At 36.3% G+C, this 17,500-nt stretch overlaps 1 protein-coding gene across 20 annotated transcripts in view; it reads left to right on the top strand.

The window, feature by feature from the left end:
* LOC144978539 (ras and EF-hand domain-containing protein-like) overlaps nt 1-17,500 on the top strand; it is a 119,124-nt gene that overhangs the window by 63,455 nt on the left and 38,169 nt on the right. For 11 of the 20 annotated variants that reach the window (XM_078924749.1, XM_078924745.1, XM_078924742.1 and 8 more), the window contains exon 4: nt 13,788-13,937. In XM_078924749.1, the coding sequence (XP_078780875.1) occupies nt 13,788-13,937 (150 nt within the window). Of the gene's footprint in view, nt 1-2,802; nt 2,922-8,206; nt 9,925-13,787; nt 13,938-17,500 lie in introns of those variants that run through there. The other 9 variants (XM_078924733.1, XM_078924738.1, XM_078924734.1 and 6 more) reach the window with 4 other exon arrangements.

Genomic DNA, 17,500 nt, shown 5'->3' with positions numbered 1-17,500 from the left:
GGTTTTTCCAGAGTACGACAGCATTCATGTTGGAGTTATAAAAACCTCGATCTATGGATATTGGAATTTTGTCATTTTCTAAATTTAGCTGTGTGAAAGTGTAAACAAAACATGCAATTTCTCATTTGAAAAACATAAGTAAGTAGTAACCGCGGTTTTCAATGAATTCACGTTCTTGTTTATTTATTCTGTGCATAATTAGTTGATTTTGGAGAATTTCAAATATTATTATTACGTATGGATTGTTCTTTCGACTCTGATGTGGTTATGATAATATGAACTTTTGGCTCTGATATGGTTATATAATAATAATAATAATAATAATAATAATAATAATAATAATAATAATAATAATAATAATAATAATAATAATAATAATAATAATAAATATATAATTTATATAGCGCTTATGCCGAAGCTTCGAAGCATGTAAAAAAGATTACACACTGCAGATTCGGACATACGAACAAAAGCTCACACGCATCCAATTGCACACACACACACACACACACACACACACAAATCCATATACACACTGTACATAAATATATTACTCACACACACAAACACCACACACACACACACACACACACATATATATATATATATATATATATATATATATATTATATATATATATATATACATACATACATATGTAACACATGCCAGTGCACACTCTATATTTTGTATACAGGTTATGTCAGTGACCACACAGTGACTAGACACTATGAGTATTGCACACAAATAATGTCAGTTATAATACAGTGATTGTACAGCGGGAAATGTGTATACAACTCATTTAAGTGATCTCACAGTGTCTATTCAGTCTAGATTTTGTATCTAATTCCTGTCAGTTATCACACAAAGTGTCTATTTAGTGTGAACGTTGAATACAATTCATGCCAGTTATCACACCAAGTGTCTATACAAACTGGATTTTGAATACAATTCATGCCAGTTATCACACACAGTGTCTATACAGCCTGAATTTTGAATAAAATTCATGCCAGTTATCACACCAAGTGTCTATACAAACTGGATTTTGAATACAGTTCATGCCAGTTATCACACCAAGTGTCTATACAAACTGGATTTTGAATACAATTCATGCCAGTTATCACACACAGTGTCTATACAGCCTGAATTTTGAATACAATTTATTCCAGTTATCACACCAAGTGTCTATACAAACTGGATTTTGAATACAATTCATGCCAGTTATCACACACAGTGTCTATACAAACTGGATTTTGAATACAATTCATGCCAGTTATCACACACAGTGACTATACAGCCTGAATTTTGAATACAATTTATTCCAGTTATCACACCAAGTGTCTATTCAGTGTGAACGTTGAATACAATTCATGCCAGTTATCACACACAGTGTCTATAAAAACTGGATTTTGAATACAATTCATGCTAGTTATCACACACAGTGTCTATACAGCCTGACTTTTGAATACAATTCATGCCAGTTATCACACCAAGTGTCTATACAAACTGGATTTTGAATACAATGCATGCCAGTTATCACACACAGTGTTTATACAAACTGGATTTTGAATACAATTCATGCCAGTTATCACACCAAGTGTCTATACAAACTGGATTTTGAATACAATTCATGCCAGTTATCACACCAAGTGTCTATACAAACTGGATTTTGAATACAATTCATGCCAGTTATCACACACAGTGACTATACAGCCTGAATTTTGAATACAATTTATTCCAGTTACACACACGCTGTCAATACAGTCTTAATTTCGTATACAAATCATGTCATTTATAACACATTATCTACAGAAGGAACGAAATTGACTTCACTCAACTCTTTGGTTTTGTTTTTAGAAAGCCATTTTGGTCATTAGTTCTCATTAAATTACTATCCAATCAGTCTATAAACGTTCAAAGTTACACATAGTTTTGTGTGTTGGTACGTTATATCCGCCTGGCGGATGTTGTGAACAATTTGGATAAACTCGTAGCAGTAATAGATTCTGTCTCTGAGTTGTGTTCATCACGATGAAAACTATTAAGAGTAAATCACACATAAAGATTATTCTTTTGGGGGGGGGGGGGGGGGGGGGGGCTCGATTATTTCTAAGAATGAAAAAAACGAACTCACAAAATCAAACGCATTGAAACAACAAACAACACTGAGACTGAGATACCAGGCCCGTGTGAAAGGGCACTTATCATTATTCTTTGTCCACCTCACAAGGGACTTAATTTAGTAGACAATGTGCATTTCGCTCTATAGATAGAATGCGCTTGGCCAAGGAGTTCACAACATTGCCATCCGGAAGTATAACGGACCAACACACAAACTCTGTGTAACCATTAACTTTTATAGTCTGGTTAATACAGTTTAGTGAGAACAACTCACAAACGCGGATGGCAAAAACAATAACAAAGGCCTGAGTGACGTCATCTGCATACTATCTATAGATAGTATGAAGTTTACTTCACTCAAGGTCTTTGCTATTGCTTTTTGCAATCCGCGTTTATGAGTAATTTTCACTAAACTGTATTAACCAGACTATAAAACGTTCAAGGTTACACATAGTTTTGTGTGTTGGTCCGTTATACTTCCGGGTGGCAATGTTGTGAGCTTCTATTGAAGGTCGCCTCCTCTAACAGTTTAAAACGACAACAGTTGAATGACGTCAACCGCGCTTTATCTTTAGAGGTAAAATTGTTGACATGGTTCGAAATTGCTTCGCTGCAGACGGCATCTGTTGCTTGTTCGAGAAAACAAAAATGCACGTAGGTATTTTAAACCTCTTTGAACGTGTCATAACCTTGTCTAATCCTGGAAAGAATGTTGTGTGTTAACACACAGACAGACGTCTCCAGTGTCATCAATAGCTGGCTAGCCTAATCGCGACGGATGTATTGGTCTTGTTGTGATGGTATTTGCAATTTAATTTTAACTGTGAAAAATGTCATTCAAATGCAAGAGGACATTCAAGAGGGTGGATAAAATGAAATGATTAAAAAAAAAGTGTGTAGCTGATTTCAAAATGGTGGACCTGATTTATTAGTTGTGTAGTTATATCATTGTTAACGAGTGATTTGATTGGATAATGCCTGTTTCCGGTAATACGCCATGACGCAACGGCGAAATTAGTTTAAAATGTCAGACATTATATTGTTTGGTTTTCTCTTTCTTAATTTTTTGTTTTGTTATTGTTTTATCTGTTTCAGTTTTATATGACTAAAATTTATGAGAGTGAAACGTATATACCTTTCAAAATACAATTTGTTAGCTTCTTTTGATTGGCCGTGAAGCTTGTTTACACCTTTGATAAACAATGTGCTTGTTTACACCTTTGATAAACAATGTGCTTGTTTACACCTTTGATAAACAATGTGCTTGTTTACACCTTTGATAAACAATGTGCTTGTTACACCTTTGATAAACAATGTGCTTGTTTACACCTTTGATAAACAATGTGCTTGTTTACACCTTTGATAAACAATGTGCTTGTTTACACCTTTGATAAACAATGTGCTTGTTTACACCTTTGATAAACAATGTGGTGTGTTTTCATTTATGAAGAAAGATATCCTATTGTTAAAACAGCCACGTAACGCGGCTATGTGGTCTTGTGGTATGACACTCGCTTTCGGGTCTGAAGTTCTGGGTTCGAGCCTCGCTCGGCGCATAGTTGAGTCCTTGGAAAAGGCTTTTTACTCACGTTCTCTCTCACCATTCTCAGGTGTAAAATGAGTACCTGGCCGTTAACAGCGTTCCTCTGTCTGCAAAAAAAAAAAATGTAATATGGCCTAACAGGCGCCATATCTCGTTCTACACGTTTCGTGTTTCTATAGGTCAGGGACCTTTTGTAAAGCGCTTTGAGCACGTTCAGTGGATATTGCGTTATATAAAAGCTCATTTTTTATTTTAAAAAGCTCAAGTTATCAATTACCAAAACAATCGAACCCCGCGAAGACATTATTCTAATCGTAAAGCTATAACCACATTGATCTTGAAGTTTGGTGCGGCTACTATGTGGTCTAGTGGTATGACACTTGCCTTCGGACCCGAAGGTCCAGGGTTCGAGTTGTGCTCTGAGAGAAAAGGCTCTTTACTCACATTTTCTAATGGTAGTCAAGTGTAAAATGAATACCTAGCTGGCCATTAACAGCGCTGTCTCTGTCGAAAAAATATTGTGTCGCCTAACGGACTGTCTCGTCCTACATCTTAGTTTTGCCATTGGTCTGGGACCCCTCGTAAGTCGTAAGGCGCTCCGAGCACGTTAAGTGGATATCGCTCTATATAAAAATGCTAGTTTTTTGTCTTAAGTTGGGTAATGATTAGAAAATCAATTGGAATTGATCAATCGTTAATGAAAGGGCGAATTGGGGTCAATATAATGAGTCATCACTTTGAACACCTTCTGACCACTTAAGGAGCCTAACATCTGTTGATTGTTTTTGTGTTATTTTCTGAGTAAACGGCAGCTGTGTAATATTTCATCTCTGTTTATTTGTAAAGAATGTTAGCTTGCTTATTAGATTCAGTATTGGCAATTTACACACAACGAATCATTTAGACTCTGATTTGCCAGTATTATAAACAAACGATTGTTCAGCACATTCGATGGTCGGCGGTTCAAACCTCTGAAGTCCCGATTATCACGATCGGCGGATCAAAACTCTGAAGTCTACATACGACTTTGCGCTCCACGTTTTATTTCACATTGGGCGGATGAGACATGTGATGAATTTCATCTTATTCCTCCCCCTCCTCCTCTTCGTCCTCTTCTTTTTCTTCCCCTCTTCCCCGTTCCTTTCTCTCCCTCCTCCTCTATACTCCTCCTCCTCCTCTTCCTTTCCTCTTCCTCACCCTGCTTCTCCTCTTCTTCTTCATCCTCCTCGTCCCTTTCTTCCCCTCTTCCTCTATCCTCCTCCTCTTCCTCCTCCTCCTCCTCCTCCTCCTCCTCCTCCTCCTCCTCTTTCTCTCCTCCACCTTTAACCTCCTCCACGTCTCCTTCCCGACCCCCCCCCCCCCGCCCTCGTTATATTACTGTTTTCATTGCTTTATGCTGACGGAAGAATGGTTTTGAACCCGAAACGTTCCATGCTACGGACTTTGTGCTTTTCCAAAGCTGTCGCCCAAACAACAGCTTTGAAAAGGAACAAAGAACCTTTGTACACACTACACAAACACAACACATCGTCAGTCGATGCGAAAAATGATCGGGATTGGGGATTGATTTCTGTTGTGGCTCAGATCGTAGCCTCGAAAACTCATCGCCTGACACTGACCAAAATATTAAGGTCAACTATGTTAACTTTGCCTCTTTAACGTTGGACCAGTAAGAGCAAATCAATTTTGTGACAATAGGGTTCCCTCGTAATGACGCATAGTAACTTAGTAACTGGTTCTAAACTATCAGAACAATGGCGGACGCCCTTATCAAATACTTCTCCGACGAGCATAAAAGTGTATCCAGAGGAGAAAAAACATTAAAAATCTGATCATGTTTTGACTTTTATACATTCTGATCATATGACATGTGAAATTTTTTTTAGCCAGCATAAAGAATAAAAAGTACCGATTTTCTTTGTGTAGAATCGTTGCTGGGCGGACGTGACGTCAGACTATTGAATCCTATTATTTCCTTCGATTTAAAGTCGCCTTTTAACCAGCAAAACAACTACAACAAAGTTGAGATTACTCAAAATTCTCCAAATTCAATTAGGCAAAGTTTCACCTTAAGGCAAAGTTACTCCAGTTGACGACAAAATAAAAGGCCGTGACCATCAAGCGAAAGCAAATTGGCTTCAACAGTCATGACGTCACTTCCCTCGTAATGACGCATAGTAACTTAGTAACTGGCTCTAAACTATCGGGACAATGGCGGACGCCCTTATAAAATACATATTTCTACGACGAGCATACAAGCCATCCAGAGGAGAAAAACATTATAATATGATCATGTTTTGACTTTCATACATTCTGATCACATGACATATGAAAAGTTCTAGCCAGCATGAAGATTAAAAAGTACCAATTTTCTTTGTTTAGAACCACGCTGCACGTGATATCAGACTATTGAATCCAATTGTGAGTTCACTGTCCACCCAGTGGGATCATAATTTGTTTTCGTGAGCACTACGAACGGCAACTCACTAGGCAGTTCACCGTGGCCATCGTAAAGTTATAGCCTGACACCGTAGCCATCGTTAACATATATATCCTGACACTGAAACCCAAAAAGACTGGCATATTGACGTCATTATTTGGTTTTTGCACCGCCTTGTGGGTTGTCGTTAGTAGTGCTCATGGAAGCAAGTGGTCCCATTGGTTGAACTATTGAATACAACTCACGATTTGTTTTCTTTTGTGGCCAAAGACAGGCATTTTGACGTCATTTTTTGGTCAGTGTCAGGCTAAAAGTTAATTTTTAAATACTTTTTTTCCCAATGTTTTTCAAATCAATGCAAGTTGCCGCGCCCAGTGTTACAAAAAGCGGTTTATAAATGAAGAGTGGTTTTCCAAAACTAACTCCGTTTTTCCCAATTTTAGATATTGAGGATTAATCCCCCTAAAATTTCTCATTCGGTCTATTATTTTATCATATTTAAACTTCAATTTCACACAAAACTAAGGAATTTCTTGTGTCGATTGATGCTTAAAATGAAATTTACATTTCACTTGATATCATGGATGGAAAATATCAAAAAGTAGAAAAATCGACTTAACGAGTTTTGGAAAACCAGCATTCAAAATATAGTGAGTGATTTTGTAAATGCAAGGTCAAGGGCTAAGCGCTGGCTTAGTTCTATTCAATTTTGTGTCTTGCCAAACGCAAATTGATAAGGAAAAAATATTCAAATTTAATAGGGTCACACAGAAAATGGGACAGTAGATTCATTACAAATGATTGATATGTTATTTAATATTTTATACACCTGTACGTTTTTCTTCAGTAATCAAAATTCATTAGGGCCGACAATGATATCATTCAATTTGGTGCCGAGTTGCAATGAGTGAGAAACGTTTACTTCCCTTTATATTATGCCGTCGTCATGTCAGACGTATTTTATTGTGCAATTCATTCCTAAAAATAACCATCTTTCCATTGCGTTGATTGCAATTCAATACCGTTCAATTTATGCAGGCTCTTTATAATTGTTTTTTTTTTTTTTTTTTTGGTATTGTCATACCCGTATTTTGATAGATGAAGTAAGCTTTCAAATGACGTATATATGTAAGACCGTTATAGGGTTGTGTGCAATCATGATTATACTTTTGAGGTCAAACCATATACAATTGTGTGTGTGTGTGTGTGTGTGTGTGTATGTGTGTGTGTATGTATGTATGTATGTATGTATGTATGTATGTATGTATGTATGTATGTATGTATGTATGTATGTATGTATGTATGTATGTATGTATGTATGTATGTATGTATGTATATATGTATGTATATATATGTGTATATATTATATATATATATATATATATATATATATATATATATATATATATACATTCATTCATTCATTAAGTAGAGCTTTTCTCCTGATTTGGGCACTGTTGCTTATCTAACTCCATATAATGCTCTGGAAATAATTTTATTTTAGCTGCAATTTATTATCCTCCCTGTCATGATTAGGAAATGCTGATACCTTAGCTGTCATTGTCAGGGTAGTACAGACGAAATTTCACTATAACTCTCTACTTACGAGTCATTTTCAGGATTTTCTCCAAAACTTCCTGGCAACTAGCACAAAAATATATTTTTTATCACTCAAACAGGATAGCAGTAAGTTCTTGCGATACACAATTTCTTTATCAAGACATGCTCTACAACACACTGTACATTTTCTTCAAATTTTATAATGTACAAAAGAAATTTGAAAAAGAAAAATGTTTGTTGTATCTTAACGAATGTGACGATTTTCCTATAGTTGGTGAGGTATGTGTGTCAGTAAATTTTCAATTTTCCCCCACATAAACAAGTCATAGAATTAAAGTGTACCGGCCCATACAATTGATTTTAAATAAATTTTTAGTTGGGTTTTTTGGGGGTATTTTTTGTGTGTTTTTAACGTTTGTGCCCATGTGACCCGTATATATCCAGTAAATGTTACATAAGTTTATTTGTTTAGTACTCTTGTCATATTATGTTGAAATGGATACTAGGATGTTTCTATTTTTATTTCAATTGTGTTCATTCAGTCATTCGTTCGTGCTTAGTTTAGCATAGATTTTGTATTATTCATTCCATTTCACCGATGAGTTGATAGCATAATATAGAAATAAAGTCTATGTCGTTACCAAGGCAAAATATACAAGTTTTGAAATAATGACAATGACAGATATAATATTTTTCTCGGAAACGCAGTGATGTGCCGGAATGATGGTGGTCAGGCAAATTCAACAGAATAGGACAGAGAGATGAGTTATATGTTTCATAACCAAGATCGTGTTAATTAAAACAAAAAAATGGCGGACGTAAGCACGTTACGTCAATATTTCCATCTTGATGACGATCAAAGCGTCATAACACGTCACCATTTCGTCAGCCTCTCCGAGGAGATTGGAATGAGCGTGGAAGAACTGGAAATTATCTTCACCGCTCTGGACACTGACGAAAAGGACATGATTACTCTTGAAGAGCTGCTCAGTCATTGGGATTCCTCGAACGCTGCAAGCGCCACCGCCACCACCGAGAACCACGTCGAGACAATTCCTGTCCACCCCAACGCCGCCGACAGCGACTTTGACAGCTCGTTCACATTTGAGGAATCGAACATTCCAGAATCGTACTATTCTACCAGCCGTGGTTCGTGGACCATTATAGACAATTCAGATGAAAACTCATACGACTCTTTGACTTTTTATTCACCACCATCATCACCGCCGCCCGATGACAAATCAACTGATTTGAATATGATTAACGGACGTGCTTTAAAATACGACTACGCTCACTGGCTATACAAAAACTCCAGCCTACAAAACGGAGAGTTTATAGCGTCCTATAATAAAAATCACAATGGATTTCTATATTCAAATAGTGACAGCCATCGTGAATTTGAAACGGATTCTAAACCAGTCGTATTATCTTCTACACATTTAAAACATCGCCATCTGTCACCAGCCAAAAACACTTCAACACCTAGGCCTACTTCAGCAAATTGTTATTCGGACTCTCATTATAGGACAAACCGCGCAGAGACACCAGTTCATTTAAGTGAGGATATTTCTGATTTCAATTTTAATTCTAACATCATGGATACCTCCTCAACGGACAATACACTGCAGCAACATCCAGCCATTTCTAACAATATTATTAATCACTCCATTTCATCAACTTCCAACCACATTAACTCCCATGATACTGGAATTGAATCGTGCAGTTCGTTGCTAACAAATTCCGAAAATGGTAATCTGAACAGCAGCAATGTAAATCACAACAACAACAACAACGACAACGACAAAGACTCTCGTCAAATCAAAAACCCACCATCATTATCTTACGATCCAGATACAACTTTTCAAGCAATAGATGAACCTCAAGACCATTCCAACGAAACAGATCAATCTCTTATTGGCTCTCAAAGAAAAAACTCTATTCGAATCTTGAAAACTGAAAGTGACAAGAAATCGACTCGTGAAAATCGGATTCGATCTCCAATAACGCTAGAACTAAAACCGAGTCGACGGCGGGGCTCTGAGAGTTCAGACAGGTCTTCGTTTCAAAACGAGACCATTTTTGAGTACGATTCACCAAAATTGCACGGGATTAGAAATTCTCAACCAGTCAAGAAAGCTGTATTGTCTCGAAGGTCATCGTTACAGGAACAGGTGATTTACGGATCAAAGGATATTTTTACCGGATATAAATTACAAAATGGGGATTTCCCGATTGACATTGAGCCGCTTTCTAAGGAAAGGTTTGTATTGTTTTTTGATATTTTGTTTGTTATGTTTTAAAATTCACATACCTTTTTATTATTATTACAATTATTATTTGATATAGCGCCTTATCCACAAATAGTGCTCAGAGGTGCTTTACAATAGTTTTTTTTTTTTTTTTTGGTATCACACAAGTTCATTCATTCGACTACAAAATCACCACAACAGTCACACACCCACCCACCCACCCACACACACACACACACACACACACACACACACACACACACATCTTGTTCGAAGTTTACATAGAATCACGAAAATCAGAATGAAAAAGATTTGTTTTTAAATGCAATTTGAAGACTGGTAAGCTTTCACATAGCTTTATAAACAGAGACATCAGTTCTTTAGAAAGTGTAGAGTATGGCTCAAGAGTGAATTTTAAAACGACCGTTTCGTGGTTTGTAGCATGATGGTCATTCATAATAGGGGTTCAGCGGTCTACGGTCTTTGCGTCGTACCCGAAAGGTACCGAGTTCGATCACACGCCGCTGCGCTGTGTGGCCTTGAGAAAGTCACCTCGTCCTTGCTCAATTTGCGGCGCTGCATTGCGGCTGACGCCTGAGTTATTCCAGTTTTCTCTTGGAATAGACCCTAGAGACAAATTTCCTTTGTGGGATGAAAATAGAGAATTAAAAAAAAAAATCTTTTAAAAATACTACTAGTAGACTGTTCGTGTTTCGCTACGGAATATTTTAAAAAACTATGAGTGAAATAGTATCTTTATTAACGATCCGCATATATTTAAACTAGAAAATAAGATTTCATGTGTTCATTGGCAAACATTTGAAAATTGACTGTACAGAACAATTTTGGCCCCAACCCTGTTTTTTTAATTTATTTATTTTATATTTATTGTTTTTTTGAATGAATAGATTAAGCCGTCGAGAATGACCATCCCAGTATGTCTATTTATTTTGAATTTTCTCCCTCAGAAAGCTGTTCTCGGATTTTTTATTCTTTCCTTTAGTATAAGATTCAGAACTTAACAAAGGCAATAGGGAAGAAAAGTGTGATGTCTAAAAACTGCTTCCTATTTCATTGGTAGTGTAAAACTACTCTTCCGGAGGACTAGATACATATCTTGTGTAATTCAAATCCTTGTGTCAAAATGATGGCATCTTATTTCCTAGTCAAAATCTATGTTGGTCGTCAATAAAGATCATCCATCCTCGTTCTTTGACGTCCCGTAATCCTAAGAATCTGCCTATTACATCCAGGTACTTAAATAGTTATGCCACCTTTATGTTGTCACCTATTCATAATACGTATTCCGAAATACTGGTTACATACATACACACTCCCAAGGATTTAGGGACCAAAAGAGTAAAGGGTTTGATGCCATGACTTTTCTTCCCTGTTAATAATGCGACATTTCGGTTCGTTTCCTTTTCGACAATGTGATAAACTGTGGGGCTGACTTATTCGGCTTGGCATGTCGTGAAGGTGGCTATGTACAAAAATGTATAATGTATGGATCGAATGTGGTGAAAACTATTCACTTCTTTAGCTGGCAGAAGAACAAATTCAGTAGTTGTGTGTGTGTGTGTGTGTGTGTGTGCGTGTGCGTGTGTGTGCGTGTGCGTGTGTGTGCGTGTGTGTGTGTGTGTTAACTGTACTCTCTATGTTCAGTACTGCTTTGTACTGTTGTTTGTTCTTGCAGTGAGTTGTGTGCGTGTGTAAGTTTGTTTATTTGTCTGCATGTATTTATGTGTTATTCACTTCTTTAGCTGGCAGAAGAACAAATTCAGTAGTTGTGTGTGTGTGTGTGTGTGTGTGTGTGTGCGTGTGCGTGTGTGTGCGTGTGTGTGTGTGTGTGTTAACTGTACTCTCTATGTTCAGTACTGCTTTGTACTGTTGTTTGTTCTTGCAGTGAGTTGTGTGCGTGTGTAAGTTTGTTTATTTGTCTGCATGTATTTATGTGTTTTTGTGTCAACGTTTATGGAATTTTGAAGTTGACAGAGATGCGAAAGCAACAGCCTGTATTTGTAATTTCAATTTATTTAAAACTCATTTTATTTTTCGTGATTTTGTTTTTGGAATGTTTATGTAAGAAAATTGTGACAAGAATTGAAATACTTTTAAAATATTATTATGATTATTTGACAATCCGGTAATTAAAACAAATTGGTATGGATCGACGTGTACTTATTTTCAGGTCTGATAACCCAATTCATTATGGGCTCATTGTTGTGTAATGGAAATCTAAAAAAATGACGCAAAATATTGTCCATTACAAAAATGTTAAACCAGGCCCATAAGTGGGCTCGGATGTCAGATCTGCATATATGTACACGTGGGTCTGGATTCATCGTTGGAATGGAAATACTCTCAAACCAACGCAAAATAATATACGATTCTTTCATTTCTTTGTGTTTATTATTAAACGAGTTATTCTCATCGTGCCCAATAACACAATGAGCTTGCGAGTAATGAAAAGAAATGAAAGAATACGTTTATTCCACCCCTCCAAGTAAGATTATTAGATATTTTGTAACCAAATGGGATGGTATTAGTACTTCTATTAACTATAATTTGTATCTTTCTCCATCTGCTTGAATGACAATAGGCCCAAAAATATAAACGTTGGATTTGTATTCATTTCATACGCAAGATTATTTATAATGGTCAATCAGCTGTCTTTTACACCTATAATTTCACTACAATAAAATGTGCGAAAATATTCTGCAATCGTTGAATAAAATTTTTATTCATCGCGTTCAAAGCATTATTCAATGATTACGTATTTACTAAGAAATGATAGGGTTTTCCAATGGGAGGGGTGGAATAATATCCATTACAACAATTTTAAATCAAGCCTATAAATTACGTTTGGTTATCCCGTGGTGGGCAGGAGGTCACGCTGTGTCTTCTATCCCCTTATATGATCTGTTTTCCGAGTTTCTTTCTGTCTTTGTCTTGGAACGGGATTACTTAGTTTTGTCCCAGTCATGGCTGGAGTCCTTGACTGGGAGGGAAACAGTCAAATGTATATTTATAGTTTTGGGAGATGATATTTTTTTAACTTGTAAAGCATCCCTCTATTGTATTTTGTTAGTTATGTATTCTGTAAACATTTGAGTGTGTTCCTCTTAGTTGGATCCTGCTCTGGTTTCTGAATGAAACTTTAAGGTGATCTCAAACTATGTGCATTGACGGTATGCTCTTGGAATTTACACCTGTTCTCTATTTGAACCAATTCCCCTCTGTCTTACTTTTTTCTTGGGTGCTTTGATTGTAAATCTAGAATATGTTGACTCTTCCATTTTCCTCTTTTTATTGACGCTGGTATGACCTAAATGTGTCGCAAGCGCCGTAAAACCCTTAAAAACAAACAACCACCTAGGCGAGGAAAAAATTCTCATATTTCTCGTCACCTTATGTACTTGTGCTTGTAAGAAAATGTATTGGTATTTAACACTCTTTTCATCTTGCATTCATATCAGTAACTGAAGTCACATTAGATTTAGAATTGTGCGGCTATGTGGTCTTGTGGTTTGACACTCGCTTTTGGATCGGAAGTTCCTGGGTTCGAGCCTCGCTCGGCGCATAGACGAGTCCTTGGAAAAGGCTCTTACTCACATTCTCTCGCCGCACTCACGAGTACCCGGCCGTTAACAGCGTTGTATCTGTCGGAGAAAAATTGTAATATCGCCTAACAGGCTGTCATGTCTCGTTCTATGTGTTATGTGTAGTTGTTGGTCAGGGACCCTTTGTAAAGCGCTTTCAGTACATTTAGTGAATATTGCCCTATATAAAAGCTCGAGTTAAAGTTAGAATGACTAAATCCTTTCGAATTGATTTCATTTTTTTTTGTGTGTGTATGTGTCTCTACCTCCAGCCAAGAACAAGTTTGTGAACTGTACCAGAATCTTCACAGCGCTTCTAACCCAGAACTCGTGGCTCAGTTCGAGAACATCCTCCTCAACGTCATCAAAGATGTCCGTCAGTACAAAATGGAGAATGAACGGCTGGAGAAAACATACAGGAAGTGAGTGTTTTTCGATTGATTTTAATACTGTAATTAAAATGGTATTAGAATGTGCTACGGTGCATGGATTACTACAACTACTACTACTACTACTACTACTACTACTACTACTACTACTACTACTACTACTACTACTACTACTACTACTACTACTACTACTACTACTACTTCTACTACTGCCACTACCAGTAGTAGGTGCAATAGAAGTAGTTGCAGTAATAGCAGTATCCACAGCAGCAATTAACTTGATGATGGACCAAAATAGTAATTCGAATAAAGATATCAACATTCTAGATTTAGATGTATTTCATCTGCAAGGATAATTAAAAATTCACTTCCCGTAAGTGTTGCAAATAGGGTGCAACAGTCTTCACGTCACTTCCCTCGTAATGACGCATAGTAACTTTGTAACTGGTTCTAAACTATCGGAACAATGGCGGATGCCCTTCTCAAATACTTCTCCGACGAGCATAAAAGTGTATCCAGAGGAGAAAAGCAAATATATCTGATTATTTTTTTTACTTTTATACATTCTGATCATATGATAAGTGAAAAAGTTAGACCTTTTTCACATATCATGTGATCAGAATGTATAAAAGCATGAAGAATAAAAAGTACCGATTTTCTTTGTTTAGAAGCAATCTGCTCATTGCTGGGCCGACGTGACATCAGACTATTGAATCCTATTACATTGCGATAACTGAACGAAATTTGCATAACAGGCATGCATAAAATATTCATCGAAAACACACGTCACCGTGTTATCCTGACCCCGCGGTTTTTAAAAAAATATATTTCAAAATTTTGCAAATCAAATGATGAATTTTGCATTAGAAATGAAGTAAATTTTGCAAAAATTTTGCAGGTTTCTAAATATGTTGTATCACACCTAACAACTAACTACATGCAACCCATGAAATAAAATATCCCCGCGGAATTACGCAATTTCAAACTCAAAATTATGCAAAATTATGAGACAAAAAAATGGCAAATTTTGCCAGAACTGCTGATTTGGAAATAGATAGGCACAAAGTTGGGAAAACAAAATTACAATAAAAATCTTCATCTCATCGGGGAACGCAAATTTTGAAAAAATAAAAAAAATAAAAATTCTTGATGAAAATTTGCAAGTTTGCAAATCAGAAAATTTTCCCTAATTTTGCGGCCGCAAGCAGCTGCGCAAAAAACTGCCGGGCCAGGTTTTCAAGTTCTATGACACAATACACTTGTTATGCATTTTATAATTTTATTTTGACTATTTTTAATTATGAAACGCGATGGCGTGAAAATGTTGATTATGAAATAACCATCCTTGACATTGACGACGGATGCAACATGTGCAACGTGTTTAGATTGTAGATGTCGCTGTTGTCTTGCTGGGATACGGTGGACGGAGAGAGTGAGTGATACTGCCGTACTCTCAAAAAAACACGTATTTAACATTTTTGCCAGTATACTCGTCCTTCAAATATCGATGGATTCAAATGACCCGCATCTTGTCTAAAAATTAAAAAACAAAACACCCCTCTCTAAACCTGTGACTTCGCGTCGAAGTCCCAGGTTTGAGGGTTTTTTTTTTGTTTTTGTTTTTTGCCAAGATAGGGTTATTTTAATCGATCAATTTTTGAAGGACTTTTGAGTTTTATGGCCAAAATGTTGAATAAGTGTTTTTGTCAAAGAATGAAATAATAGATTAGTCATCTTTGGGTTATAACTAATAAATATTGTTGTACTACGATAAAACACGTTCTATCCTTTTTGGCCAGAAAAAAACACTGTAAAAAAATAAATCAATCAGTTAAAATTGGCATGTCAAAAAAGTTACAAACCCGAGACATCTAAGAATTCTTGGGTTTGAATCGAAGTGAACATATATACAGGTCTGACATCCAAATCCACTTATGGGCCTAGTTTAACATTGTTGTAATGGATAACATTAAGCGTCATTTTTTTTTTTTTTGAGATTTCCATTACAACAATGAGCCCATAAGGAATTTGGTTATCAGACCTGAAAATAAGTGCACGTCGGTTTGAATCTTTTTGATACATTTAAATTAATTTAATCGAGTTGGTTTGGAGTTTTTTTTTGTTTTTTTTTATGTGTTTTGTGAAGATAATGCAGGTTACATTGACTGAAGGTTACATTGACACTTATAGATAGTTCGAAGATGACGTCACTCAGGTCTTTGTTATTGTTTTTTTGCCATCCGTGTTTATGAGTAATACTCACTAAACCGTATTAACCTGACTATAAACGTTCAAGGTTACACACAGTTTGTGTGTTGGTCCGTTATACTTCCGGATGGCAATGTTGTGAACTTTTTAGCCAAGCGCATTATATCTGTATGTAACATGCATGTATGGATTTTATTCAACTGAAAATAAGGAGAGATAGAGCGTAGCCATCGTTAACTTATAGACAGTATGCGCTTGGCTTAGAAGCTCATAACATTGCCATCCGGAAGTATAACGGACCAACACACAAAACTATGTGTAACCATGAACTTTTATAGTCTGGATAATGCAGTTTAGTGAGAATTACTCATAAAGGCGGATGGAAAAAAGTAATAACAGAGACCTGAGTGACGTCAACTTCATACTATTTATAAGTTAACGATAGCTACGGATAGAGTTGCATGTTTTGAATGACGAAATATCAAGAACGCCAACTGTTTATATTATGTGATCATTTTCTCATTGGAGAAAAATGTTGCATCTGTTGTAAAGTGCCCAGAGCTTGTGTCTTACACGAGAATGAGCGCTGTATTATTATTATTATTATTATTATTTTTAAAAAAAAATTTAAAAATTGAGCATTTATATAGCGCGATATCCACTTAACGTGCTCAATGCGCTTTACAAGGGGTCCCTGGTCAACAGCAACATTTAACATGTAGGACGAGACATGACGCCTGTTAGGCGATATTACAATTTTTCGGACAAAGACAACGCTGTTAACGGCCAGGTACTCACGAGTCCTATGCGCCGAGCGAGGCTCGAACCCAGGACCTTCCGATCCGAAAGCGAGTGTCATACCACTAGACCACATAGCCGCACATATTATTATTATTATTATTATTATTATTATTATTATTATTATTATTATTATTATTATTATTATTATTATTATTATTATTATTATTATTATTATTATTATTTACACAGCGCTTACCCACGGTAAACACCATGCTCTAATCGCTTTATCAAAGAAGTATTTGTATTGTTGATGGCTGAGACATATGTTGTCTCGTCTTGTAACACAATCAAGCGAATTTGAAGGGGGTCAATGACCTGATAGGTGAGAATGGCCTCAGCGTTTTTGTTTTGGATGATCCACTTTGCACAAATTATTCCATTCGACTCAGGTCTGAATAAATCCATAAATTTAGGTAATGACGGTAAGGATGTCAGTTTTAAAAACAAGCTTAACAGACGATTTGTACAGCATGTAATTAAAATTTTGTTGCACATGACCTGCTTGTGGAATAAATGAGGCATTTTGAAGAGCATTTAATTAACTTGACCAAATCATATAGATGTGCTATTAAAAAAATAATTATGCC

Source organism: Berghia stephanieae, chromosome 8, assembly GCF_034508935.2.
Source record: "Berghia stephanieae isolate SIO BIC M18660-M18661 chromosome 8, UCSD_Bste_1.3, whole genome shotgun sequence".
In the NCBI taxonomy this organism is placed as follows: Eukaryota; Metazoa; Mollusca; class Gastropoda; order Nudibranchia; family Aeolidiidae; genus Berghia; species Berghia stephanieae.
Note: the sequence above shows the minus strand (reverse complement) of the source record. Positions and strands in the feature narration are given on the sequence as shown.